General features: G+C 39.9%; 1 protein-coding gene across 1 annotated transcript in view; it reads right to left on the bottom strand.

Annotated features, from left to right (window-relative positions):
- The window catches only part of rfc1 (replication factor C (activator 1) 1), a 121,225-nt gene extending 106,941 nt beyond the window's left edge, over positions 1-14,284 (bottom strand). Inside the window, exons 1-3 of the mRNA XM_060916518.1 lie at positions 14,197-14,284; positions 1,412-1,504; positions 1,251-1,317 (exon numbers count right to left, since the gene is read on the bottom strand). Coding sequence (XP_060772501.1) covers positions 1,251-1,317; positions 1,412-1,504; positions 14,197-14,199 — 163 coding nt within the window. The 5' untranslated portion in view covers positions 14,200-14,284. The remainder of the gene's footprint in view (positions 1-1,250; positions 1,318-1,411; positions 1,505-14,196) is intronic.
- Positions 14,285-27,461: the final 13,177 nt, after the last annotated feature.

Here is a 27,461-nt window from a genome sequence, read left to right as displayed (position 1 = left end):
GGATCCATGAGGATTGTCAAAGACCTGCCAAAGATCCTTAAAGATAAGGATCTTAGAAAGATCTTCAAAGATCTTCATATGCAAAATCATTTGTAAAGATCCTCAAGGATTTGACAAACATCTTTTAAGGATCCTACAAAGATCCACATAATGATCCCTGCAAAAATCTTTGCAAGGATCCTTTAAGATCCTCAAGGATTCAACAAGGATCTTTCGAAGATCTTAGAAGGAGCCCTTCTAAGGATCTTGTTAAGATCTTTGCTAGGATCCTTGAGGATTTGATCAGGCTCTTTTAAGGATCTCTGTCAAGATCTTCACAAGATCTCTGTAAGGATCCTGCAAGATCCTCAAAGACAAGGATCCTTCAAAGATCTTAAAAGGATCCTTCTTCAGGATCTGATAAAGATCTTAACTGGAATCCTCAAGGATTTAATCAGGATCTTGTAAGGATCCTTGTCAAGGTCTTTATACGAGATCTTTGTGAGAATCCTTTAAGATCCTCAAGGATCTAATGAGGATCTTTCAATTTTTTTTAAATGACCCTAATTCAACGGAATTGGCAAGGATGGAAATAGATTGAAACTTGCATAATTATGATTCATAAGAATTGGATAAGGATATACACCAAGGAATCCTGAATAGCCAACATCTTAAAAGGATCTTTGAAAGAATCTTTCATGATTTTCAAAGTTTTGAAGATCTTGAAAGGATCTCTTGGTCGATCAATTGACTTCTTCTACTGAAAATGTCATCAATAAAGAATTGCTTTGTTTGGAATTGAATGTGGTTCTTGTTTTTTTACAATTCTTGTAGAGCTTGTCAAGAATATTAAAGATCCTTGAAGACCTTGAAAAGAAGTTTGAATATCCTTGTAGATCCTTGAAGATCTTGGCAAGAAAACTGAAGATCCTTGAAGATCTTGACAAGAAGTTAAAAGATCTTTGCAGATCCTTGAAGATCTTGGCAAGAATTTTAAAGATCCTTGAAGATCTTGAAAAGAATTTTGAATATCCTTGTAGATCTTGGCAAGAAAACTGAAGATCCTTGAAGATCTTGACAAGAATTTTAAAGATCCTTGAAGATCTTTTGAGTCTCTTTGTTGAGATCCTCGAAGATCCTTGAAAGATTTTCACCAGGGTATGTAACATAGTATAACATGGTACTAGATGTTAGTATCAGATGGATACCCCAAACCAGTATCGGTATCAATATCAAGATCAATCCACCCCGATGTCATATCCACACTGTACCTGAATCAGCGATGACTCTCTTCTTCCGTTTGGCTGATCGTTTTCCCTCCAATTTGGAGCTTACAGCCTGAGCAAGAGAAAGAAAAGAAAAACGATCAAAACCCTTTCAAACAGGACATCACTACAAGAACCAAGGCGCTTTCTATAAAATCAACATGAACCTGGGAAGTGGGTTTCTTTTTATTCTTCAGCTCATCGTTAATGCCGCTGCTGCCTCCATGGCCAGGCTTTGGTGTAAAGAACCTGCGTATATCCTGCCACAGGAACAAGGGATAGCACAAAGGTTAGAGGTGCAATGAGATGGATTATTTCTTCCTCAATTCAAAAATGGACAATTAACCGAACAATTTGTCTTCTGATCACATACACATCACTGTGACTTCTACAGCACTAGTAGAAATACCAGTAAAAAAGAATCCTCATCACATTGAAAACTAAACAGCTAACTTGAGAAATAATCACAAAATAACTACACACCATGATATTATTATTATTATCATTATTATTATCAGGGCTCGAAATTCATATATTTTTTCACCAGTCAGCCAGACTAGTTACCTTCCAAAGTAACGAGCCAAACAGAAAATTAGCTCGCCAAAATTTGTTCATGTATGAATTTTACTTCTGTCAAAAATAACACATAATGACTAATGTGCATTTATTTCAAGACCCGAGTATTTTGATACTGTTTTTTTTTTTGCACACTTTACAAATTGCCGTTTGCTGTTCCACGTCCTCCTCGCGATATCCAAAAAAACGCCGGATGACTGACCCCTTGCTAGTTCTTTTAGGAACCAATTCGTCCGCTTCCTTTTTTAATTTGTCGCTGAAATTGACAGAGCTTACACGGTAGCCTATGCAACACCAGCGATTGCATGAACTGAGTCAGCGCTGTAAAGCAAAACTAGAAAATCTTCCCGCAAGTTCCTTTCAGCACCAAGATGTCGCCCGGGATTGGTTGGCGAGTGTGTGACGTTATTGTTTTTTTACCCTTAGGCAGCCTCTCACGTTACTGCCTGAGGGACAGAGAGAAAACCACCAGAAAATGTTTTAAACAAACGCAACAAACACGAAACAAATGCAAGTCAGCAGATGACCATAAAATACTCGATAGTTACGATATAATAATTTTATGTATCTCACACAGAATTTTCGGAGATATATTGAGTATATTCGATATATTGCACAGCCCTAGTCTGAATCTTCGCTTCATATTTTTTATTTTCAACTAGCCAGCCGGGCTGCCTAGTGACAGGAATTATTCACCAAATGACAAATTAAGTCGCCTCGGGTGGCTGGACCACCGCGAATTTCGAGCCCTGATTATTATTATTATTATTATATATTGTCCAGCCCTACAGCAGACAGCACATGTGTGCAATCCAAAGAGCAAATCAATCAAAAAAAATGGAGGTAAACTGTGGCTGGAGTTTAAAAAGAAACAAAAAATAATCACCCTCAAATTATTTCTTCTACCGCATTTGTTTTTTACAACTTTATCAAGGCAACACAAAATTAACTGTACTCTGAAGGTAATCATTTCTCATTATGTTGAGTTCCTGTCATACTCCATCAGGCAACTAGTCAGTGAGTTAGTAAGCCCCATGACCTTGGCACAAACTGAACTTTAATTCAGGAGCATCATTTTCCACTCTGATTTCCAGACTTCAATTTAAGAGCCTGTTTTTAAATAATAATAATAATAATAATAATAATAATTAAAGCCGCTAGCGGCCTTGACGGGCCCTCGCACGTGTGGTTCCGCAACCCAGAACATTCCGCCACCCAACAAAACAGTCACGTCATATATTCATCAAATGTTCAAAGGTGATGTGCATGTTGCAAATGCCATGACTGCTTGACGGATGAGAGATAGACAGACAAGAGTGTGTGTGTTTCTGTGGTGTGAAAATGTACATTTATATATGTACAAAACTATACAATGTGTCTCCTATACATGTTGCGTGTGCATGTGAGTGCGTACTTGTGAGTGTGTGTATGCATAAATATGCATATGACTGAGTGTATGAGTGTGCACAGAATTGCATATATGTTATATCATCAGACTCACGATATCCAATATTTTGTAAAGTTTCAGACCTCCCCACCGCGACTAGAGAAAGAGATCGTGATTGTTAATAAAGATGCCATAACGGCTAAAGAGTATCAGAATCAGAATCATATTACAAGGTATCAAAAATCCCTTCGCAATTTAATATCAGCGACATCTTGGCATCACGTATAATGAATTTCACATGAATCTCATGAACCGTCTAGGAGGAGCATGTTAAAATTCATCATGTGTCAAAACACACATATTCAAAACCCTATTCTTTCCTTGGCCAGTTGGTGGCGCTATACCAGACAGGCATATTGGGCATCTAGATGTCATAATAATCACATTCTCTAATAACCTGAAAGGTTTCAGCCAAATCATTAAATGTATTATGACTTCATGACACATTTCCTGTTTATGTGGCGAGTATTAAAATCCATAATATTGACATTTCAACATATTACAACATATCAAAAATCCCTTCGCAATTCAACTTCAGCAATATCTTGGCATCATGTTTGCCAAGTTTGGCATGAATCTGATGAACCGTCTAGGAGGAGTACGTTAAAAATGACCATGTGTCCAAACGCATATAAGCCCAATTACCTCACTTCCTGTTGGGCGTGGCTAATGCAATGTATATACGAAAATTGTTTGTCTTGGGACGAACTACATACATACCGAATTTGGTATGCGTAGCTGAAACTATATGCCAGTCCAAGGACTCAATGACATTAGGGGGCACTATGAAGTCCCTGGGCCATGCCCGGGGCCAAACGTCTGTGGAGTATGGAATCAATTTTGTGCCAAAATGTTCATACAATACTTTTGAAATATCAAACAAAAATGACAAATCAAAATACAAAAAAGTCAATTTTTTTAGACTGGCAAACAAATTATTTGTGTAATCGTGCAAAATATCAGTCTATTACTCTTCAGAAACCTTTTATTTTTATTCCACGTCTTTCTCGGTTTTGCTTCACGTAATTTATTTTGGTTGCGATTCCAGCTTTCTCGTTTGCGCTCCCTGACTTTTTGCTTGCAGTTTTGGCACAAACTTCACGTGTGGGTGGGCTGTCCAGGAATGCATTCCCATTGGGTAACTTGTGTTTGACTGACAGCTACGCTCAGCCATTCCCTACTCGGATTCTGGCGGACTGTTTGACGAGTGACCGATCCATTGACGGTAAACAAGGATCGAGTGGACTTCAGTGGCGACTATGATATTGAATTAATTCAACAAAGTGTAAGTACGGGACAAATGTGTTGTATGTGTTGCAGTAGTACACATTATGCAGGCGTTTCGTGGCAAGTCAAATGTTAGCCTTAGCTCCACTACCCAATATAATAGCTGTCTTGCTAACGTTAAACACACCTGCATAATGTGCACTACTGCAACACATACAACACATTTGTCCTGCACTTACACTTTGTTGAATTAATTCAATATCATAGTCACCACTGAAGTCCACTCGATCCTTGTTTACCGTCAATGATCCTTGGTCACTCGTCAAACAGTCCGCCAAAATCCGAGTAGGAAATGGCCGCAACTAGCCTGGGCCCGCCCATCCTAAGCGTGACGCAACACGAGGGCCTGTTGCGAGCTTAGTCTGGCCAGGCAAGCTATCTCCAGCTCTTCCAAGCTCCGGAAAAATCGGGAACCAATCAACTTTGAGCATCTCCAACGGCCCTGGGTAGAGGCGTGTTCAAGGCAGTGACATAGTAGAACTGCGACCAGAAGCCATAGATTGTTTACAGAATCATGCTGTATTGAAAGCATTCAACGGGAAGTTCTCATTGAAAACGGAGCAAAGAGCAGCCCTGGAGGTATTTATTGAAAGGAAGGACGTTTTCGCCTTGCTCCCAACCGGCTTCGGTAAGAGTTTAATCTACCAGTTAGCCCCGCTAGTAGCCAAATCAATGGGGCTCAGCGAGAATCCTATCGTCGCATCACATACGTCAGAGGAAAGAGTGATGTGATTGGTTTAAGCTTCGTCACAGCCTTTTCTGGCTTCGACCAGTAGCAAACTGAGGCATTTCAGGGAGGCGGGTCAACCACGGGCTCTGGGAAACGGTTGGGCTGAATATCTTGGCCAGACCAATAGCTCAGAGAGCTTTGAAGTTGCGTTAGCCAGACTAGGCCGCAACAGTCTCTGGGGGAATCACTGAGCGTAGCTGTCAGTCAAACACAAGTTACCCAATGGAAATGCATTCCTGGACAGCCCACCCACACGTGAAGTTTGTGCCAAAACTGCAAGCAAAAAGTCAGAGAGCGCAAACGAGAAAGCTGGAATCGCAACCAAAATAAATTACGTCAAACAAAACTGAGAAAGACGCGGAACAAAAATAAAAGGTTTCTGAAGAGTAACAGACTGATATTTTGCACGATTACACGAATAATTTGTTTGCCAGTCTAAAAAATTGACTTTTTTTTTGTATTTTGATTTGTCGTTTTTGTTTGATATTTCAAAAGTATTGTATGAACATTTTGGCACAAAACTGATTTCATAGTGGGGCGTCAGGTTATCATAATATCTATTGAAGTAAGAAGTGTCCGACCATACAGTCAATGCACTGTGGCTTTCTGACACGTTTCCTGTTTATGTGGCAAGATATTAAAATCATATTGCCATTTCAACATATTACAAGATATCAAAGATCCCCTCGCAATTCAACTTCAGCAATATCTTGGCATCATGTTTGCCAAGTTTGACATGAATCTGATGAACCGTCTAGGAGGAGTACGTTAAAAATGACCATGTGTCCAAACGCGTGGCTAATGCATAGGGGGCGCTATGTAGTCCCTGGGTCATTATTGCCATTTCAACATCTCATCTCTCATCTCATTATCTGTAGCCGCTTTATCCTGTTCTACAGGGTCGCAGGCAAGCTGGAGCCTATCCCAGCTGACTACGGGCGAAAGGCGGGGTACACCAGGTCATCACAGGGCTGACACATAGACACAGACAACCATTCACACTCACATTCACACCTACGGTCAATTTAGAGTCACCAGTTAAGCTAACCTGCATGTCTTTGGACTGTGGGGGAAACCGGAGCACCCGGAGGAAACCCACGCGGACACGGGGAGAACATGCAAACTCCACACAGAAAGGCCCTCGCCGGCCACGGGGCTCGAACCCGGACCTTCTTGCTGTGAGGCGACAGCGCTAACCACTACACCACCATGCCGCCCCATTTCAACATATTACAACATATCAAAAATCCCTTCGCAATTCAACTTCAACAATATCTTGGCATCACGTTTGCCAAGTTTGACATGAACCTGATGAACCGTCTAGGAGGAGTACGTTAAAAATGACCATGTGTCCAAACGCATATAAGTCCAATTACCTCACGCCCTGTTGGGCGTGACATCATCACTCCAAAGTTCTACCCATTCATTTCAATGGGAAATGGAAAAAGGGGCGCTATGAAGTCTCTGGGCCATGCCCGGGGCCTAACGTCTGTGGCTGAGAAGCGGTTACAATGACTGACATGTATATCAAATTTCATAAGTTTTCGTGCATGGGAAATGCCTCAAAAAAAGCCAAGCGCAACAGAAAAGTAATAATAATAATAATAATAATAATAATAATAATAATCCTAGGGCAGCACGGTGGTGTAGTGGTTAGCGCTGTCGCCTCACAGCAAGAAGGTCCAGGTTTGAGCCCCGTGGCCGGCGAGGGCCTTTGGGTCATTCCGTGCCAACTCACCTAAATTTCAGGAACTCCCCCACATCACCGTCTCAGATTTTACTCAAAAAATTCTCTAATCAAGAATCATATGTTTGTACCACACATGCAAAATATTAGCCCCCAATTATGTTGTAGTTTTGGAACTACAGGCCTTTGAAATATTGATGTCAAAACACCACATGTCGAAATTGGCTCTTTCCCCAACTTCAGAGACCCATAACTTTTTATTGCAGCTATCTAGAAAGTTGTGTGTGCAGATTCTTACTGAATGATACCCACTCTTTTCAAATCTGTTGCCAGAAAGCCTCTGAAGGACATACTTTTTGCATAATAGGAAGCCAAAAATGGCATTTTGGCCAAAATCGCTTAAAATTCATTAAAACTCAAAGGGGCCTAGTAGAAATATGAAGCTAGTTAGATTTTTTTCCTCATTACATAGTAATTGTAGGGTTGTTATCTGTTCACAGAAACATATTTTGCGATGAAAATTATATTCCTGAATTTTTAAAAAAATTTTTAACATCTTACGTCCTTTCCGAGGGGGCTAAAATAGGGCATTTTTGCCATCTTATTTGTTAATGTGGCTAGGGGTTTAGGATCTTCTAGTTTTTTGTGAAGATGCTCTCATATAAGATGTAACTACTCCCTGATTTTTTTTAACAAACGCCCCTTGCTTCATATTTTAATAATTTTTTTTGTACATGGACAGTTTCATCATTTTTCACTTTTTTCCACATTCAGAACTCTGTAACTCTACATTGGAAAATTCCTACTAGCAGCTATTTCAGATTTACATACACTGACATACAAATTTTCATATTTTAGTAGTAGTCTGCCCAAGAAATTCATATTTTTCTTTCTATTGGGACCTAAAAACAGCTATTTGGCCAAAAATGACAAAAATGTTGACTTGATATTTTTCAAGTTCTGGAGGGAATGGGCTATTTTCCTCATAAATTAAAGATGTGGTGACTTTTTCTATCCTGGAACAAGATCTCATCACAGCTTCTGCCCAATTGCACCCACTCAGCTGGAGATGAGAAGGGTTTCTTCTGATGTGGTACCATCATCGGTAGTGGACATAGGACCTGAAACCACACCAGTTTTACAGTCCCAGTTACAGGCCCCAAGCCAAATGTCCCAATCTGCACCAAATATGTACCAGCCAGGCAAATATATTGCCTGTGTTTATGACAGAAAATGGTACATTGGAAATATTGTCACCAGAAATGAAGAAGAAAATGATGTGTATGTCAATTTCATGAGACAAGGACGAGGCAACACATTCTCATGGCCACCACAAAGCAGGAAAGATGAATGTTGGGTGCCTTTGCTTCATGTCCTTTGTGTGGTAGAGGCCCCAAACATAAAAAGTGGGGGACGCCATTACCAACTAACAGAGGATGACTTCAAACTTGTGAAAGACTTAAGTTTTAACTTATGTACTACTAGATGACAGTTTATGAGTGTCTTAGCACATCACATGAAACTGTACTGCCTGTGAATGAATTACCCATTATCACGGATGCCCATATTTGACTTTAAATTATGTACAAATCTTGTGATGTTTTTCAACATCATGATCATGGATCATTGAATGTGTTAATATGTAAATAAAACCTCATTGCTAAATGTTTTGTGCTTACACAACCTTGAAGTATATAAAAAATACTACTCCAGAATTTTGTTATTTTTCTATATTTTCCAAGGATATTCAACAAAAATTGCAATTATACCTAAAATTTTCTAATTGCAAAAAATAATATACAATACAGAAAAAGTTGTTCAGGAAATGTGTATGCCTAGATTAGGTTCTTATAAGCCTTAATTTGTGTGCAAAACACCCCTTTATTATTCCCTTGTTTATTAAAAGCTGCCCAGCGTTTTTGTCATTTTTGGCCAAATAGCTGTTTTTAGGTCCCAATAGAAAGAAAAATATGAATTTCTTGGGCATACAACTACTAAAATATGAAAATTTGTGTGTCAGTGTATGTAAATCTGAAATAGCTGCTAGTAGGAATCTTCCAATGTAGAGTTACAGAGTTCTGAATGTGGAAAAAAGTGAAAAATGATGAAACTGTCCATGTACAAAAAAAATTATTAAAATATGAAGCAAGGGGCGTTTGTTAAAAAAAATCAGGGAGTAGTTACATCTTATATGAGAGCATCTTCACAAAAAATTTGAAGATCCTAAACCCCTAGCCACATGACCAAATAAGATGGCGAAAATGCCCTATTTTAGCCCCCTCGGAAAGGACGTAAGATGTTAAAATTTTTTTTGTAAATTCAGGAATTGAAATTTCATGGCAAAATATGTTTCTGTGAACAGATAACAACCCTACAAATACTATGTAGTGAGGAAAAAAATCTAACTAGCTTCATATTTCTACTATGCCCCCTAGAGTTTTAATGAATTTTATGTGATTTTGGCCAAAACGTCATTTTTGGCTTCCCATTATGCAAAACGTATGTCCTTCAGTGGCTTTCTGACAACAGATTTGAAAAGAGTGGGTATCATTCAGTAAGAATCTGCAAACACAACTGTCTAGATAGCTGCAATAAAAAGTTATGGGTCTCTGAAGTTGGGGAAAGAGCCATTTCGTCATGTGGTATTTTGACATCAAAATTTCAAAGGCCAGTAGTTCCAAAACTACAATGAATTGGGAGCTAATATTTTGCATGTGTGGTACAAACATATGATTCTTGATTATAGAATTTTTTGAGCAAAATCTGAGACGGTGATGTGGGGACCCTTAGGTGAGTTGGCACGGAATGACCCCTTTCTGTGTGGAGTTTGCATGTTCTCCCCGTGTCCGCGTGGGTTTCCTCCGGGTGCTCCGGTTTCCCCCACAGTCCAAAGACATGCAGGTTAGGTTAACTGGTGACTCTAAATTGACCGTAGGTGTGAATGGGAGTGTGAATGGTTGTCTGTGTCTATGTGTCAGCCCTGTGATGACCTGGCGACTTGTCCAGGGTGTACCCTGCCTTTCGCCCGTAGTCAGCTGGGATAGGCTCCAGCTTGCCTGCGACCCTGTAGAACAGGATAAAGCGGCTAGAGATAATGAGATGAGATGAGATAATAATCCTTTGAAAAACAATAGGGTTTTCGCACCAAACAGTGCTTGGGCCCTAATAATAATAATAATAATAATAATAATAATAAAAGCCGCTTGCGGCCTTGACGGGCCCTCACACGTGTGGTTCCGCAACCCAGGACATTCCGCCACCCAACAAAACAGTCACATGTCATATATTCATAGGTGATGTGCATGTTGCAAATGCCATGACTGCTGGACGGACGGATGAGAGATAGACAGACAAAAGCCCTATTCGCACGGGATAAGTATTACCTGTGGATCTCTGGTAATTCGGAATAATTACAGAGAATGTCTGAGTTCTTAGTCCCGTGCGAATGCGCCATGTCCGTAATTTGCCAAGTAATAATTCCGCCGCGAATTACCTACTGTGTTTTGGCAAAACACAGACGTCCAGTGGTAATACAAGTCCCGTGTGAATGCGCATGTCTGTGTTTGTAATTATTAAACGCGCGTCTCTTGTACTTTTCTGGAGTGAATAATGGAGGATACGGGCGAAATTTTGATAAACAGCATTTCAGGGGCAAGTGGTAGTAGGCCTATCCCGTATTTGAACCAGATAAGCATTTTGAACTCCTGTCTACTAGTGTTGTGACGTTCGCGAACGAACCGATTCTTTTGAACGGCTCCTAGGCATGAACGATGAGAACCGAGTCTCGAGCTGGGGGAGCCGTTCTTTCTGTCGTTCTTTTTCTGTACTGTGTTTCAGATGAAAAAGCTTTTGCCCAAGGACAAGAAGTAGGCTAAACAGCATTTGCCTTTTATTTATTCAAGTTTTATCTGTTTGCCTAATAGTTCAAATTGTTTTGTATATAGTTTATAATGTAGTTGTGTGATATTAATGATAATATTGTGGGAAAACTACTTTGCACGGACGTTCATTTAATTTATTCTATCGTCATTTTGTTTGTTCTATTTTTGTGTATTTTATTTATTTATCTGTTTGTCTAGTTGTATCTATTTTTCTAATAATAATATTTTTTGCATTAATAGTTTGTTTTTTCCTATTAAAATAATCTTGTGTTCTTGTTATAACTTTATCTATTTATCTGACTGTTTAGTTGTATCTATTTTTGTTACAATTTCAATATTTTTAATGTAGAAAGTTTGTTTTTTTCTATTAAAATGTTCTTGTGTGATAACTAGTTCTTGTGTTATATTTATTGTAGTTGTATCTATTTTGTATCTCAGACTTAAATATTTTTGTAAAACAAGTGTTTTTCTATAAAATATTCTTGCGTTCTTGATATCTATGTTCTTGAGTGGGTTCTTTTTTTTTTTTTACAGAAAAGCCGTTCTGCATGGACATTCACTGAAGCCCTCATTGTTTTTTAATGGTTATTTATGAGCGTTTAGGGGTTACAATAATGTAAGTCTAGGTTGCTTTATATAAAAGGTATGTCCAGAAATATTGATGTCACTGTCTAAGCAGAGGGATCTGGCTTCTTTAGACGCTGTCTTCTTAAAACTGAATAAATATTTAAAAAGAGCCAAATGAGCCAGTCTTTTGAACGGCTCTTTTCAAAGAACGGATCACAAAGATGCGGATCCCATCAAAGAGCCATAAATCCCATCTCTATTGTAGAGCTGTGCAATATATCGTATTTTTATCACGATATCGATATTGGTGTCAAACGATATCAAAATTCATAATATCGATATGAAACGATTTTTTGTCATTTGTCGAAAGGGACGTGCACAATATTTCTACAATGGCAATAAAACAACAATAACATTGACGTGACAGTAAGGTAAAACGAACCCTTCTGTCCCCTAAGGCACACCGTAGCCTTGCATACGTCATCCATTCTACTCCCGCGATATCTCCGCAACAGTAAAAAATCAGTTCTTCTGTTTTCATACGTGTCGGGTGATTTGATATATTGATTTCTTAATATGTTGTTTGATTTGCTTGCTAATAGTTATAATAATACAATTAACATATATTTACGTCATATTTTTGGATGTGGGACTGGGTAATGTAAAAATGGCATCTACGGAAGAAAACAAGCACAACAATATTAGCACATATCCAGCTTGCTAGCTGTGTTAGATGTGTTAAACCGTGTGGATTTAAGTGGAATAACTGCGAGTCGTCCTGTGGTCAAGGCAGCGTTTTAAGGTAAGGCAATTTGGTTATTAATGTTGCCCGCCGCGGCATGTTTACTTGGGTTCATTTGATTTTGACTTGTGCATCTGCAGCTAGCATCATGCTTTGAAGTAGGTTCTGCTAAGGACGGGTTTATTGCGCGATGTAGACGGACTCAGATGTAATTACATTGTTTTTAAAATTCCGTGCGCTTAAAACGGTGTCCCCCTGCTAATCATGTAGCCCTAATCATGTGTTGCTTTTACTTTTCTTAATGGCGAGTGAAATATCTCTGCAAATGGTATTTCAATGCTGACATGCCAAAAAGATAGCGGAGTCCACATTTGGAAGATGAAGGAAGAGAAGCCTATTTTCATGTATGTTAATTCTTAAGGACTTGTCTCTATATTGTGCGTGTTTAATGTTGGTGTCTTAACAACACACAAGCTTACGTTGTAGTGTGTGTGTGTGTGTGTGTGAGAGAGAGATTTTATCCTTGGCTGGCTACGAGCCAGTGTGGACGTTACGCAGTAATCACTGGTAATACCAGCGCTGGCTCCATCCTCTGTGATCGGAAATGTTGAGTGAGGAGAACGTGAGCCTTGTGCAGGCGATAGGACCTATACAAAGTACGCGCTTGCACAGTAAATAGTTTAAGTAAAAGGCGTTTCAGGGTACAACGGGAAGGGTTGACAGGTAGCCTATGAGGCCTGTACTATAAAAATGTGGCCCGGTGCCTCAGGTGTTGAAGATCAGGGCTTTAAAAAAAGGTGTATAAATATCGTTTTAAAAATCGCGATATCGATATTTACTGAAAAAATCGTGATATTGATTTTTTCCAATATCGAGCAGCCCTACTCTATTGTCTACAAGACGAAACAGGATGCTGTGAACTTACGACACATCCGGTCACAATGTCTGTAAATTCGGTGAATTACAGACTTTTGCTTATCCCGTCCGAATGCGCCACACAATAACACAGAGATGCGGGGGTAATTGCGAATTACCAGAGGTCCATAGGTAATACTTATCCCGTGCGAATCGTACTAAAGACTGTAAGTGTGTGTTTCTGTGGTGTGAAAATGTACATTTATATATGTACAAAACTATACATGTGTCTCCTTCTTATCTCTATCTCACGCTGAAATCTTAAGTCATCTTAGCTTTCCTGTGTCTGCGTACACATGCAGAGTTTTCATATGTCTGCAACAAAATGCACAATGATGGCAGGTCACTATTATTGTGTGTGTGTGTGTGTGTGTGTGTGTGTGTCAGAGAGAGAGAGAGATAAGGAGGAGACATATATAGTTTTGTACATATGTAGTTTGAAAGGTTTTGAATGTTTTGCTTGACAGACAGGCATCTCCTCTAGTAAGATCTTATGAGGTTGCTAGGACAACTATCATGATTCATGTCGTTTTTGTACTGATCTAAGGGTTCTGAGTAAGGTTCTAGCCATACTGTATGTTCTGAAGAGTTCTGTTTCAATTAGGGGGCGCTATGAAGTCTCTGGGCCATGCCCGGGGCCTAACGTCTGTGGCTGAGAAGCGGCTACAAAGACTGATGTGTGTATCAAATGTCATGAGTTTTCGTGCATGGGAAATGCCTCAAATAAATAATAAGAATAATCCTTTGAAAAACACCAGTGTCTTCGCACCGAACGGTGCTCGGGCCCTAATAATAATAATAATAATAATGCGCCTGGGGTTTAAAACCGTGCAAGCGAGGTAACTTGACATTAGCCTGTTGTGTTTTGCACTGCACTGTTTGAATCACAAATGCCTTTTCCTGAATCTATATGTGGCCTGGAAGCCATTATTTGACTTTCTAAAAAGTGCACCTATGTAGGGGGAACCTGAGGAACTGGAATGTGACCAGTGAAAGTTGCTTTTCGCGGCTGCAGGTTCTGCTTTTCCACTCCGAATTTGCTCTGATACGCCGCAGTGCAGGTCGGTTACAGGTACAGCGTTGACATTTAAACTGTCAAAGGATGAATAAAACAACTCACCATTTTTAACACCTGTCATCAAGTTGTTGTTGTTGCAGCCAAAGGGCGTAATGATACTCTTCCAGTCTTTGGCGCCAAGAGTGAGTCTTGCTGTCGCAGGGTGATGACGCAAAAGGGGGCGGGACCTCACTGAGGAGCAATGAAAATTTCTTTCAATAAATTATTATTAAACCGTGTTTGTATGAATAAATAAATAGCTTAAAAGTTATTATATTAAATTAAATTGCATTTATTAATTTTAAGGACATTTCTACATTAGTTTCTTTATGGACTGATTTATAGACTGAAGCCAGGACATGTTGAGGGATTTCATTCTTGGAAAGCTCTGGCCACGGAATTTCCAGTTACATACATTATCTGACCATTACACTGAGATGTGGCTCTTCCCCAAACCTTTTCCACAAAATCTCAAGCATACAATTATCTAGATTGTCTTTGTATACCGGACTCCCCCCCCCCCCCCCACTGTATTCTGTTGTATTGTCATGGCTGTCTATTCTATGTAGAATATGTGTCGTGATTTTTCGTATTATATATGTGTGTATGAGTGTTTAGTCTACATCTAGTTCCTATCTAGTGTTTATACTGTTTATATTGTCTGAGTGTTTAGTCTATGTCTAGTTCCTATCTAGAGTGTTTATACTGTTTATATTGTTGTTTGTTTTTTCAATTATTCTATTTTTATTTATTGCATTGCCTGTTTGCACCGTGGGTCAGAGAGGACTGAAATTTCATCTGTGCTGTATGTCGAGCATGTATAGCATATTTGACAAAGTTGACTTGATTTGATATTCTGTATCTTCACGATGCTTTCTACTCTGTTCTGTCATATTCCCTTCTTTTCTTTTAATCTATTCTGTTCTACAAACTAAATAGAATACAGTGCTCAGGGTATATCAGACCCTCCAGGATTTCGCGATGTTGCGATTTGCAAATTCAACCAATCCCCGCGAATTCAGGGCGGTGTTGCAATTATATCCAATCACCGCAACTTTCCCGCAAATTTGACCAATCGTTGGCGTCGTCTTGAGGTGACGTCGACAAACTACCTTCCGCCTTACTTCCGTGTACACGTTCAAGAGCAGTGTCGCCCATTAAGGCCAATTTATGCTGACAACGCAGTCCTCGCAGACGGTGTCGCAGACAGTGTCTGCGTAGCCCCCCCACCTTCGCAGACGCTCTGCGCGCACCTCCCAAAAATTGTGACCACCGCAGAAGCCTCGCAGACAAGAGGGCTCTGATTGGTCCACTCTACATCCGCTGTACACGCACTTCCGCTTCCCTACTTTCCCGGTTTGGTTTGTTTTCACGACCGGCATTTTTAAAAACACGAGCGAAGATGGAGCAGCACGAAGAGCAGTTGATCGAGGAAGTACGTACATCTATACGACTCCAGTTCTAGTCATTATAAGTAACCGGAGGATAAACACTCCACTAACCACACCCACCAACTACTCCTAGCGACTTCGCGCCCCCTTGCGTTGTGGCAGTGAATAACATCGCGCACGCCTATACTCCCCGCTTAACAATAAATTACAACTGTCTGCGAAAAGCTATCTGCGAAAGCCTTGTCGCAAGAGCATGCAGAGGCCGGCCTCTGCATGCTCGTGCGACAAGGCTTTCGCAGACAGCCTTTCACAGACAGTTGTAATTTATTGTTAAGCGGGGAGTATAGGCGTGCGCGATGTTATTCACCGGCACAACGCAAGGGGGCGCGAAGTCGCTAGGAGTAGTTGGTGGGTGTGGTTAGTGGAGTGTTTATCCTCCGGTTACTTATAATGACTAGAACTGGAGTCGTATAGATGTACGCACTTCCTCGATCAACCGCTCTTCGTGCTGCTCCATCTTCGCTCGTGTTTTTAAAAATGCCGGTCGTGAAAACAAAACAAACCGGGAAAGTAGAGAAGCGGAAGTGCGTGTACAGCGGACCAATCAGAGCCCTCTTGTCTGCGAGGCTTCTGCGGTGGTCACAATTTTTGGGAGGTGCGCGCAGAGCGTCTGCGAAGGTGGGGGGGGCTACGCAGACACTGTCTGCGACACCGTCTGCGAGGACTGCGTTGCCAGCATAAATTGGCCTCACTGCATACTTATGGATAACTGCGGCCTTAGGACAAATAACCATACAATTTATTTCCAATTTTTAGTGAAAATATTTTTACATGTGATAGGGCCGTAGGGGAAGCTAAAGTTAAATAAACAGCTTATTCACTTCTGAAACTTCAGAAATACTTCATCCACCTCAAAAACCTAATGCACTCACATCATAGCATAATAACAAATGTAAACTCGCATCATAGCATAATAACAAATGTAAACTCGCATCATAGCATAATAACAAATGTAAACTCGCATCATAGCATAATAACAAATGTAAACTCGCATCATAGCATAATAACAAATGTAAACTCGCATCATAGCATAATAACAAATGTAAACTCGCATCATAGCATAATAACAAATGTAAACTCGCATCATAGCATAATAACAAATGTAAACTCGCATCATAGCATAATAACAAATGTAAACTCGCATCATAGCATAATAACAAATGTAAACTCGCATCATAGCATAATAACAAATGTAAACTCGCATCATAGCATAATAACAAATGTAAACTCGCATCATAGCATAATAACAAATGTAAACTCGCATCATAGCATAATAACAAATGTAAACTCGCATCATAGCATAATAACAAATGTAAACTCGCATCATAGCATAATAACAAATGTAAACTCGCATCATAGCATAATAACAAATATAAACTCGCATCATAGCATAATAACAAATGTAAACTCGCATCATAGCATAATAACAAATGTAAACTCGCATCATAGCATAATAACAAATGTAAACTCGCATCATAGCATAATAACAAATGTAAACTCGCATCATAGCATAATAACAAATGTAAACTCGCATCATAGCATAATAACAAATGTAAACTCGCATCATAGCATAATAACAAATGTAAACTCGCATCATAGCATAATAACAAATGTAAACTCGCATCATAGCATAATAACAAATGTAAACTCCCATCATAGCATAATAACAAATGTAAACTCCCATCATAGCATAATAACAAATGTAAACTCGCATCATAGCATAATAACAAATGTAAACTCGCATCATAGCATAATAACAAATATAAACTCACATCATAGCATAATAACAAATGTAAACTCGCATCATAGCATAATAACAAATGTAAACTCACATCATAGCATAATAACAAATGTAAACTCGCATCATAGCATAATAACAAATGTAAACTCGCATCATAGCATAATAACAAATGTAAACTCGCATCATAGCATAATAACAAATATAAACTCGCATCATAGCATAATAACAAATGTAAACTCCCATCATAGCATAATAACAAATGTAAACTCACATCATAGCATAATATCAAATGTAAACTCGCATCATAGCATAATAACAAATGTAAACTCACATCATAGCATAATAACAAATGTAAACTCGCATCATAGCATAATAACAAATGTAAACTCGCATCATAGCATAATAACAAATATAAACTCGCATCATAGCATAATAACAAATGTAAACTCCCATCATAGCATAATAACAAATGTAAACTCACATCATAGCATAATATCAAATGTAAACTCGCATCATAGCATAATAACAAATGTAAACTCACATCATAGCATAATAACAAATGCACTGCCCGAGTAAGTAATAGTATAAAACAGTGACAGCGACTCACAGTAGTTTGTGACAAAAAAAGCATTTAATTAATCACACGTGGTTATACTTCCAAGGATAAAAAGATATCTTTAAATTTACAAAAAGAACATTCAAAGCTGATTATCATGTCAAAGTCAATATACAGTTGTGCTCATAAGTTTACATACCCTGGCAGAATTTTTGCTTTCTTGGCCTTTTTTCAGAGAATATGAATGATAACACAAAAACTTTTTTCCCCACTCATGGTTAGTAGTTGGGTGAAGCCATTTATTGATAAACAACTGTGTTTTCTATTTTTAAATCATAATGACCCTGATCAAAAGTTTACATACCCCAGTTCTTAATACCGTGTATTGCCCCCTCTAACATCAATGACAGCCTGAAGTCTTTTGTGGTAGTTGTGGATGAGGCTCTTTATTTTCTCAGATGGTAAAGCTGCCCATTCTTCTTAGCAAAAAGCCTCCAGTTCCTGTAAATTCCTGGGTTGTCTTGCATGAACTGCGCGCTTGAGATCTCCCCAGAGTGGCTCAATGATATTGAGGTCAGGAGACTGAGATGGCCACTCCAGAACCTTCACTTTGTTCTGCTGTAGCCAATGACAGGTCGACTTGGCCTTGTGTTTTGGATCGTTGTCATGTTGGAACGTCCAAGTACGTCCCATGCGCAGCTTCCAGGCTGATGAGTGCAAATTTGCCTCCAGTATTTGCTGATAACGTGCTGCATTCATCTTTCCTTCAACTTTGACCAAGTTTCCTGTGCCTTTGTAGCTCACACAGCCCCAAAACATCAGCGATCCACCTCCGTGCTTTACAGTAGGAATGGTGTTCCTTTCATCATAGGCCTTGTTGACACCTCTCTAAATGTAACGTTTATGGTTGTGGCCAAAAAGTTCAATTTTGGTCTCATCACTCCAAATTACCTTGTTCCAGAAGTTTTGAGGCTTGTCTCTGTGCTGTTTGGCATAAATTTTTGTTGGTCTACCTGACCGTGGTTTGGTTTTAACAGAGCCCCTGATTTTCCATTTGTTAATCACAGTTTGAACACTGCTGACTGGCATTATCAATTCCGTGGATATCTTTTTGTATCCCTTTCCTGTTTTATACAGTTCAAATACCTTTTCCCGTAGATCCGTTGACAATTTTTTGCTTTCCCCATGACTCAGAATCCAGAAACGTCGGTGGTTGGATGAAAGATGCAAGAGTCTGTCTGGATCCCAGAAACTCACTCAGCTTTTATGCACACACACTGATTACAAGCAAACAGATCACAGGTGAGGACGTTACCTTTAGTAGCCATTCAAACCCATTTGTGTCAACTTCTGTGCATGTTATCAGGCCAAAATCACCAGGGTATGTGAACTTTTGATCAGGGTCATGTGGGTAGTTTCTGTTGTCATTATGATTTAAAAAGAGAAAACACAGTCGTTTGACAATAAATGGTTTCACCCAACCACTAAGCATGAGTGGAAAATATGTTTTTTTGTTATCATTCATATTCTCTGAAAAATGGTCAAAGAATCATAGATTCTGCCAGGGTATGTAAACTTATGAGCACAACTGTATGTTAGCACAGAAGATTCAAATTTCATTTGACTAGGCTCCAATGTGCAGTTAAAATAAAACTAAACATACTGATATAAACATCTACAATTAAAACACACACAGACACACACATCATCTTGTCATCAAAGTCAGTACTTTGATTTCCTGTAAATCATAATGTGAGTGCTGGGCTGTGCTGGGCTTGCGTTGCCAGATTGTTGGGCGGTTTTGAATTCTACATTGCGGGCAAAAAATGGCTTGGGCTGGTTGACAAAAATTGGGCGGGTTTTTATCATTGGCATAAATGAATCATTTACCATAAACATTAATCTCTAAGTATTTATTTAAACAACAAAAATGTCGATGTAACTGTAAGACTAATATGAATGTGTGTAACGTAGTGCAAAAACTGAACTCATAAACTAGTAAATAAGAATGACGCAATCCATTCTCCATTTTCTCTTCTCATGTTACATTCAGCCATGCATCGTAGCCTAACTTCTTTTTTTTTTAATTGAAGTGTATAAAACAGGTACAATCTAACAAATCCACAAAAATCAGGATAACAGATGAAGAAAATACATGGATGTAGACAAAAATAAATTAAGCAGAATAACTAGGCCTATAAAATTAATAAAACAAACAGGATAAATAAATAAAAGACAAATAAAAAATAAATAACCTCAGCAATGCAGATGTTAGATATGCATCGTAGCCTAACATAGCCTACATAATATTATGCGTGTGCGCCACCTACTGGTGCATGTAGGATTCAGAACACAGCAGATGATTGCAGAGTTATAATCTGATTCAACCATACGTAGCCGAGTACCAGACAGCAGATTTTTCACCTCCAGCACTGACGGTCTCATGTTGCCATTTAGAAGTTGTTTGCATTGTTGTTCTCATCTCATTATCTCTAGCCGCTTTATCCTGTTCTACAGGGTCGCAGGCAAGCTGGAGCCTATCCCAGCTGACTACGGGCGAAAGGCGGGGTACACCCTGGACAAGTCGCCAGGTCATCACAGGACTGACACATAGACACAGACAACCATTCACACTCACATTCACACCTACGGTCAATTTAGAGTCACCAGTTAACCTAACCTGCATGTCTTTGGACTGTGGGGGAAACCGGAGCACCCGGAGGAAACCCACGCGGACATGGGGAGAACATGCAAACTCCGCACAGAAAGGGCCTCGCCGGCCACGGGGCTCGAACCTGGACCTTCTTGCTGTGAGGCGACAGCGCTAACCACTACACCACCGTGCCGCCCCATAACGTGAAAGTAAGGTTAATAATATAACTTAGATTACACATTTTTCAGTTTTACTCAAATTAGAGTGGAGCAAAAATGAGTACACCCCACAACTAAAACTACTACATCATCTAGTACTTTGTATGGCCTCCATGATTTTTAACGACAGCACCAAGTCTTCTAGGCATGGAATGAACAAGTTGCCGACATTTTGCAACATCGATCTTTTTCCATTCTTCAACAATGACCTCTTTTAGTGACTGGATGCTGGATGGAGAGTGATGCTCAACTTGTCTCTTCAGAATTCCCCAAAGAAAATAATTTCTTTACACCACAAAGGTGAAGGCTACAAGAAGATCAGCAAAGCTTTACTTATCAGTCAGAATACTGTAGCAAAAGTGGTACAAAAATTTAAGAAAGATGGAACTGCAACCATCTGACAGAGACGTCCAGGTCGTCCACGGAAGTTAACACCTCGACAGGAGCGTCTTCTGATGAGAAGGGTTGAAGAAAATCGGCATGCAAGTTCACTGCAGTTATCTAAAGAAGTAGAAAGCCAAACTGGGGTGACTATTTCCCATGACACAATACGGCGTACACTGCAGAGGAATGGCATGCATGGATGCCGTCCACGAAAGAAGCCTCTCCTAAAGCCCAGGCACAAAAAAAGCCCGCCTAGAGTTTGCCAGGGCCCATGCTGACAAAGATGAAGACTACTGGGACTCTATACTCTGGAGTGATGAGACCAAGATGAATGTTTTTGGAACTGATGGCTTCAAAACTGCATGGCGTCGCAAAGGTAAGGAATACAAAGAAAACTGCATGGTGCCTATAGTGAAGCATGGTGGTGGCAGTGTCCTTATGTGGGGCTGCATGAGTGCTGCTGGTGTTGGGGAGCTGCATTTCATTGATGGCATCATGAATTCACAGACGTATCGCTCTATACTGAAAGAGAAGATGCTACCATCACTCCGTGCCCTTGGTCATCGTGCACTTTTCCAACATGACTAAACACACATCTAAGGCCACTGTTGGATTTCTGAAGAAGAACAGGGTGAAAGTGATTCAGTGGCCAAGTATGTCTCCTGATCTGAACCCAATCGAACACCTATGGGGAATTCTGAAGAGACAAGTTGAGCATCACTCTCCATCCAGCCACTAAAAGAGGTCATTGTTGAAGAATGGAAAAAGATCGATGTTGCAAAATGTCGCCAACTTGTTCATTCCATGCCTAGAAGACTTGGTGCTGTCATTAAAAATCATGGAGGCCATACAAAGTACTAGATGATGTAGTATTTTTTGTTGTGGGGTGTACTCATTTTTGTGCCACTCTAATTTGAGTAAAACTGAAAAAATGTGTAATCTAAGTTTATATTATTAACCTTACTTTCACGTTATAAGTTAAACAGATGTTATATTAAAGTTTGCCTTGTCAACATTTTGGAAATTGTTAGTGTTCACTGAGATATTGTTTAAAATGTTATTTTTCAAAGGGGATGTACTCATTTACGCTGAGCACTGTATGTATAGTATTATGTCATATTCCTTTCTACGTATTCAAAATGCTTTCTATTCCATTTTGTCATGTTCCCTCCTTTTCTCTTATAATGTCTTCTTTCTTCTTGTTTTTTTGGCTGCTCCCGATTAGGGGTCGCCACAGTGGATCTTTCGTCTCCATTGCTCCCTGTCTTCTCCATCCTCCTCTACCACACCTGCCACTTTCATCTCCTCTTTGGCCTTCCTCGTTTTCGTGTGCCTGGCAGCTCCATCCTCAACATTCTCCTTCCCACATGCTCTGCATCTCTTCTCAGGATGTGCCCGTACCATCTCAGTCTCATCTCTCTTAGCTTAATTCCCAAGCTCTCCACATGTGCTGTCCCTCTGATGTGCTCGTTCCTTATCCTGTCCAACCTCCCATCGCAAACCTTAACATCCTCAACTCTGCCACCTCCAACTTTGCCTCCTGTCTCTTCATTCATTATGGTCTCCAATCCATACATCACAGCTGGTCTCACTGCTGTCTTATAAAGTTGTGCTCATAAGTTTACATACCCTGGCAGAATCTATGATTCTTTGACCATTTTTCAGAGAATATGAATGATAACACAAAAACATATTATCCACTCATGCTTAGTGGTTGGGTGAAACCATTTATTGTCAAACGACTGTTTTCGCTTTTTAAATCATAATGATAACAGAAACTACCCAAATGACCCTGATCAAAAGTTCACATACCCTGGTGATTTTGGCCTGATAACATGCACAGAAGTTGACACAAATGGGTTTGAATGGCTACTAAAGGTAACATCCTCACCTGTGATCTGTTTGCTTGTAATCAGTGTGTGTGCATAAAAGCTGAGTGAGTTTCTGGGATCCAGACAGACTCCTGCATCTTTCATCCAACCACTGACGTTTCTGGATTCTGAGTCATGGGGAAAGCAAAAAATTGTCAACGGATCTACGGGAAAAGGTAGCTGAACTGTATAAAACAGGAAAGGGATACAAAAATATATCCACGGAATTGATAATGCCAGTCAGCAGTGTTCAAACTGTGATTAACAAATGGAAAATCAGGGGCTCTGTTAAAACCAAACCACGGTCAGGTAGACCAACAAAAATTTACGCCAAAAAGCACAGAGACGAGCCTCAAAACTTCTGGAACAAGGTAATTTGGAGTGATGAGACCAAAATTGAACTTTTTGGCCACAACCATAAACGTTACATTTGGAGAGGTGTCAACAAGGCCAATGATGAAAGGAACACCATTCCTACTGTAAAGCACGGAGGTGGATCGCTGATGTTTTGGGGATGTGTGAGCTACAAAGGCACAGGAAACTTGGTCAAAGTTGAAGGAAAGATGAATGCAGCACATTATCAGCAAATACTGGAGGCAAATTTGCACTCATCAGCCCGGAAGCTGCGCATGGGACGTACTTGGACGTTCCAACATGACAACAATCCAAAGCACAAGGCCAAGTCGACCTGTCATTGGCTACAGCAGAACAAAGTGAAGGTTCTGGAGTGGCCATCTCAGTCTCCTGACCTCAATATCATCGAGCCACTCTGGGAAGATCTCAAGCACGCAGTTCATGCAAGACAGCCCAGGAATTTACAGGAACTGGAGGCTTTTTGCCAAGAAGAATGGGCAGCTTTACCATCTGAGAAAATAAAGAGCCTCATCCACAACTACCACAAAAGACTTCAGGCTGTCATTGATGTTAGAGGGGGCAATACACGGTATTAAGAACTGGGGTATGTAAACTTTTGATCAGGGTCATTGGGATGTTTTTTGTTGTCATTATGATTTAAAAATAGAAAACACAGTTGTTTATCAATAAATGGTTTATCACCCAACCACTAACCATGAGTGGGAAAAAAGTTTTTGTGTTATCATTCATATTCTCTGAAAAAAGGCCAAGAAAGCAAAAGTTTACATACCCTGGCAGAATTTATGAGCACAACTGTACATCTTACCTTTCACTTTTGCTGGGACTTTCCTATCACAAATGACTCCCGAAATCCTTCTCCAACTGCTCCACCCTGCCTGCACTCTCTTTCTCACCTCACTATCGCAGCCCCCATTTTCCTGCACAGTTGACCCCGGGTACTTGAATTCACCAACTTTCTTTACATCTACTCCTTGCAGCTTCACTACACTCTCATCCCCGTTCTCACTGATGCACACGTATTCTGTTTTGCTCCTGCTCACCTTCATTCCTCTTCGTTCCAATGCACACCTCCATCTCTCCAAACCCAGCTCAACCTCCTTTCTACTTTCACTACATATCACAAGATCATCCGTAAACATCATGTTCCATGGTGACTCTTGCCTCACTTCATCCGTCAAGCTATCCATCACAATGGCAAACAAGAAAGGACTCAAAGCAGATCCTTGATGGAGTCCCACCTTCACCTTGAACCATTCAGTCGTTCCAACTGCACACCTCACTGCTGTTTCACTGTTCTCATACATGTCTTGTGCCACTCTGATATACTTCTCATTCACTCCACTCTTTCTCATTCAATACCATAACTCATCTCTCGGCACTCTATAGTATGCCTTCTCCAGGTCTACAAACACACAATGTAGCTTTCTCTGGCCTTCCCTGTCCGACATGCTCTTCCTTGGCATAAACCCGTGCTGCTGTTCACAGATTTTCTCTTATAATGTATTCTATTATATTGTCCTAATTGTCTGTCCTATTCTATTCTACATTATTTTGTCATATTCTCTTCTGTTCTATGACCATGCATTCTATTCTCTGTGTTCTATCTCAATGTATACTATTTTGTCATATTCTATTCTGTTCTCTATTTCTATCCATAATGCATTATATTGTCATTCCTAGTCCTGGGTATGACTTTAAACTGCAACCGGTGGTGAGTCTCAGGTCCGGGAGGACTTGAGTATTGGGGAAAGTGGAGTTAAGGTCATTCCATGTCAAATCTCCGAATGCTTCCATTCGACCATCTCAAATTTGGCTGAAAAAATTCCAGGAGGTTCACACACTTCCCAATAGGAAAAGTCCCAAATTTTAGCTCCCAACTCCTTATAGTTTTGTCATTAAAAAAAAAATATTTTTGCAACTAACCTCGGACCCGTTTTGAGCAGAGTTTTTTGGGGAGCCACTTTGAGATTGATGTATCTAGAAAATTATTTAAGCCAGGTCCTTCAAATTTTCAAGGGTCGAAATCTGGCACCAGTGCTTGTAGAATATGGACTTTTACCTGTGTGCTTTTGGTTTATCATAGAATTCTGGGGGCTTGAATTTGCCCAGAAATTCTACACTACACTCTGTGGCAGCATATTTGAAGGACTGTGGAAAGTGCAATTTCAAAGACAGAGGCTTGATATTGCACACACACCTTCCCATATATACTGTGTACTTTGTATTCTAAAACTGCCCCTCTGTGGTGAGCAGTTTGGAAGATATTAAAGTTTAAAAATGGAAAAAATTAATTTGGTGACGTTTTTGGCATGTTATAGCAAAAAAAAAAAAAAAACGACAGCGTCCATCAACATAAAACTGACTGTTTTAGAAAGACTAGATGTCTGTTTTTAACATATCCAAAATTTGTGATAAAAAGTCTTTGACAGTCCAGTAGAATTGATTATTCTGATTTATTATTTATGACACATTGAATTTATTAAATTTATTATAAAGCTGGTAACTTTGGGACAACTCTTGTAAATTATTTGAACTTTTTCAATTCTACTGGACTGTCAAAGACTTTTTATCATGGATAAATACTAACTGAAGCATACAGGTTGCTTTTTCTTCTAAATTATGGTATAACAAATGTTGTAATGAAAACAAGTTTTAGTTTTCACCCATATTGAAGCTCCGATATTTCAGTATCTAAAGGTTGCATACAGGTTATCTTTCAGGTATAGTTTACTATGAACCAAATGAAGCATTTTGTTGAGTTTAAGCTGTGTGTCATAAATTCAGGGCATTTTGTTAGCATTTGAAAATGCTTTCATAGGCCGTGAATGCTGTGCGTGTATGCGAACACCACATTTTCAAAAAATCATTTTGCAAAAATAAGGCAGAACACCATCACAGATTTTGGATATGTTAAAAACAGACATCTAATCTTTCTAAAACATTCAATTTTATGTTGGTGGATGCTGTCATTTTCTTTGCTATAACATGCCCAAAAGGTCACCAAATTAATTTTTTCCATTTTAAACTTTAATATCTTCCAAACCGCTCATCACAGAGGGGCAGTTTTAGAATACAAAGTACACAGTATATATGGGAAGGTGTGCAATATCAAGCCTCTGTCTTTGAAATTGCACTTTCCACGGTCCTTCAAATATGCTGCCACAGAGCGTAGTGTAGAATTTCCGAGCAAATTCAAGCCCCCAGAATTCTATGATAAACCAAAAGCACACATGTAAAAGTCCATATTCTACAAGCACTGGTGCCAGATTTCGACCCTTGAAAATTTGAAGGACCTAGCTTGAATAATTTTCTAGATACAGCAATCTCAAAGTGGCTCCCCAAAAAACTCTGCTCAAAACGGGTCCGAGGTTAGTTGAAAAAAAATTTTTTTTAATGACAAAACTATAAGGAAGGGCGACACGGTGGTGTAGTGGTTAGCACTGTCGCCTCACAGCAAGAAGGTCCTGGGTTCGAGCCCCGGGGCCAGCGAGGGCCTTTCTGTGCGGAGTTTGCATGTTCTCCCTGTGTCCGCGTGGGTTTCCTCCGGGTGCTCCGGTTTCCCCCACAGTCCAAAGACATGCAGGTTAGGTTAACTGGTGACTCTAAATTGACCGTAGGTGTGAATGTGAGTGTGAATGGTTGTCTGTGTCTATGTGTCAGCCCTGCGATGACCTGGTGACTTGTCCAGGGTGTACCCCGCCTTTCGCCTGTAGTCAGCTGGGATAGGCTCCAGCTTGCCTGCGACCCTGTAGAAGGATAAAGCGGCTAGAGATGATGAGATGAGATGAGAAAACTATAAGGAGTTGGGAGCTAAAATTTGGGACTTTTCCTACTGGGAAGTGTGTGAACCTCCTGGAATTTATTCAGCCAATTTTGAGATGGTCGAATGGGAACATTCGGAGATTTGACATGGAATGACCCATTACCCCTTAATCGCCATTGCTCCCAGGTCCATCCTGACCTGGAGTGGTAGCACCTGCCTGGGTTCCAGCTATGGGTTAAATAGTACATCACCAATAAGGCACTGGCAGCAGGGCGCTTTTCGGTGCAGTGTGCCAGATGACACACCACAAGATGGC

This window comes from Neoarius graeffei, chromosome 3 (assembly GCF_027579695.1).
Source record: "Neoarius graeffei isolate fNeoGra1 chromosome 3, fNeoGra1.pri, whole genome shotgun sequence".
In the NCBI taxonomy this organism is placed as follows: Eukaryota; Metazoa; Chordata; class Actinopteri; order Siluriformes; family Ariidae; genus Neoarius; species Neoarius graeffei.
This window is presented reverse-complemented; position numbering and strand designations above follow the sequence as displayed.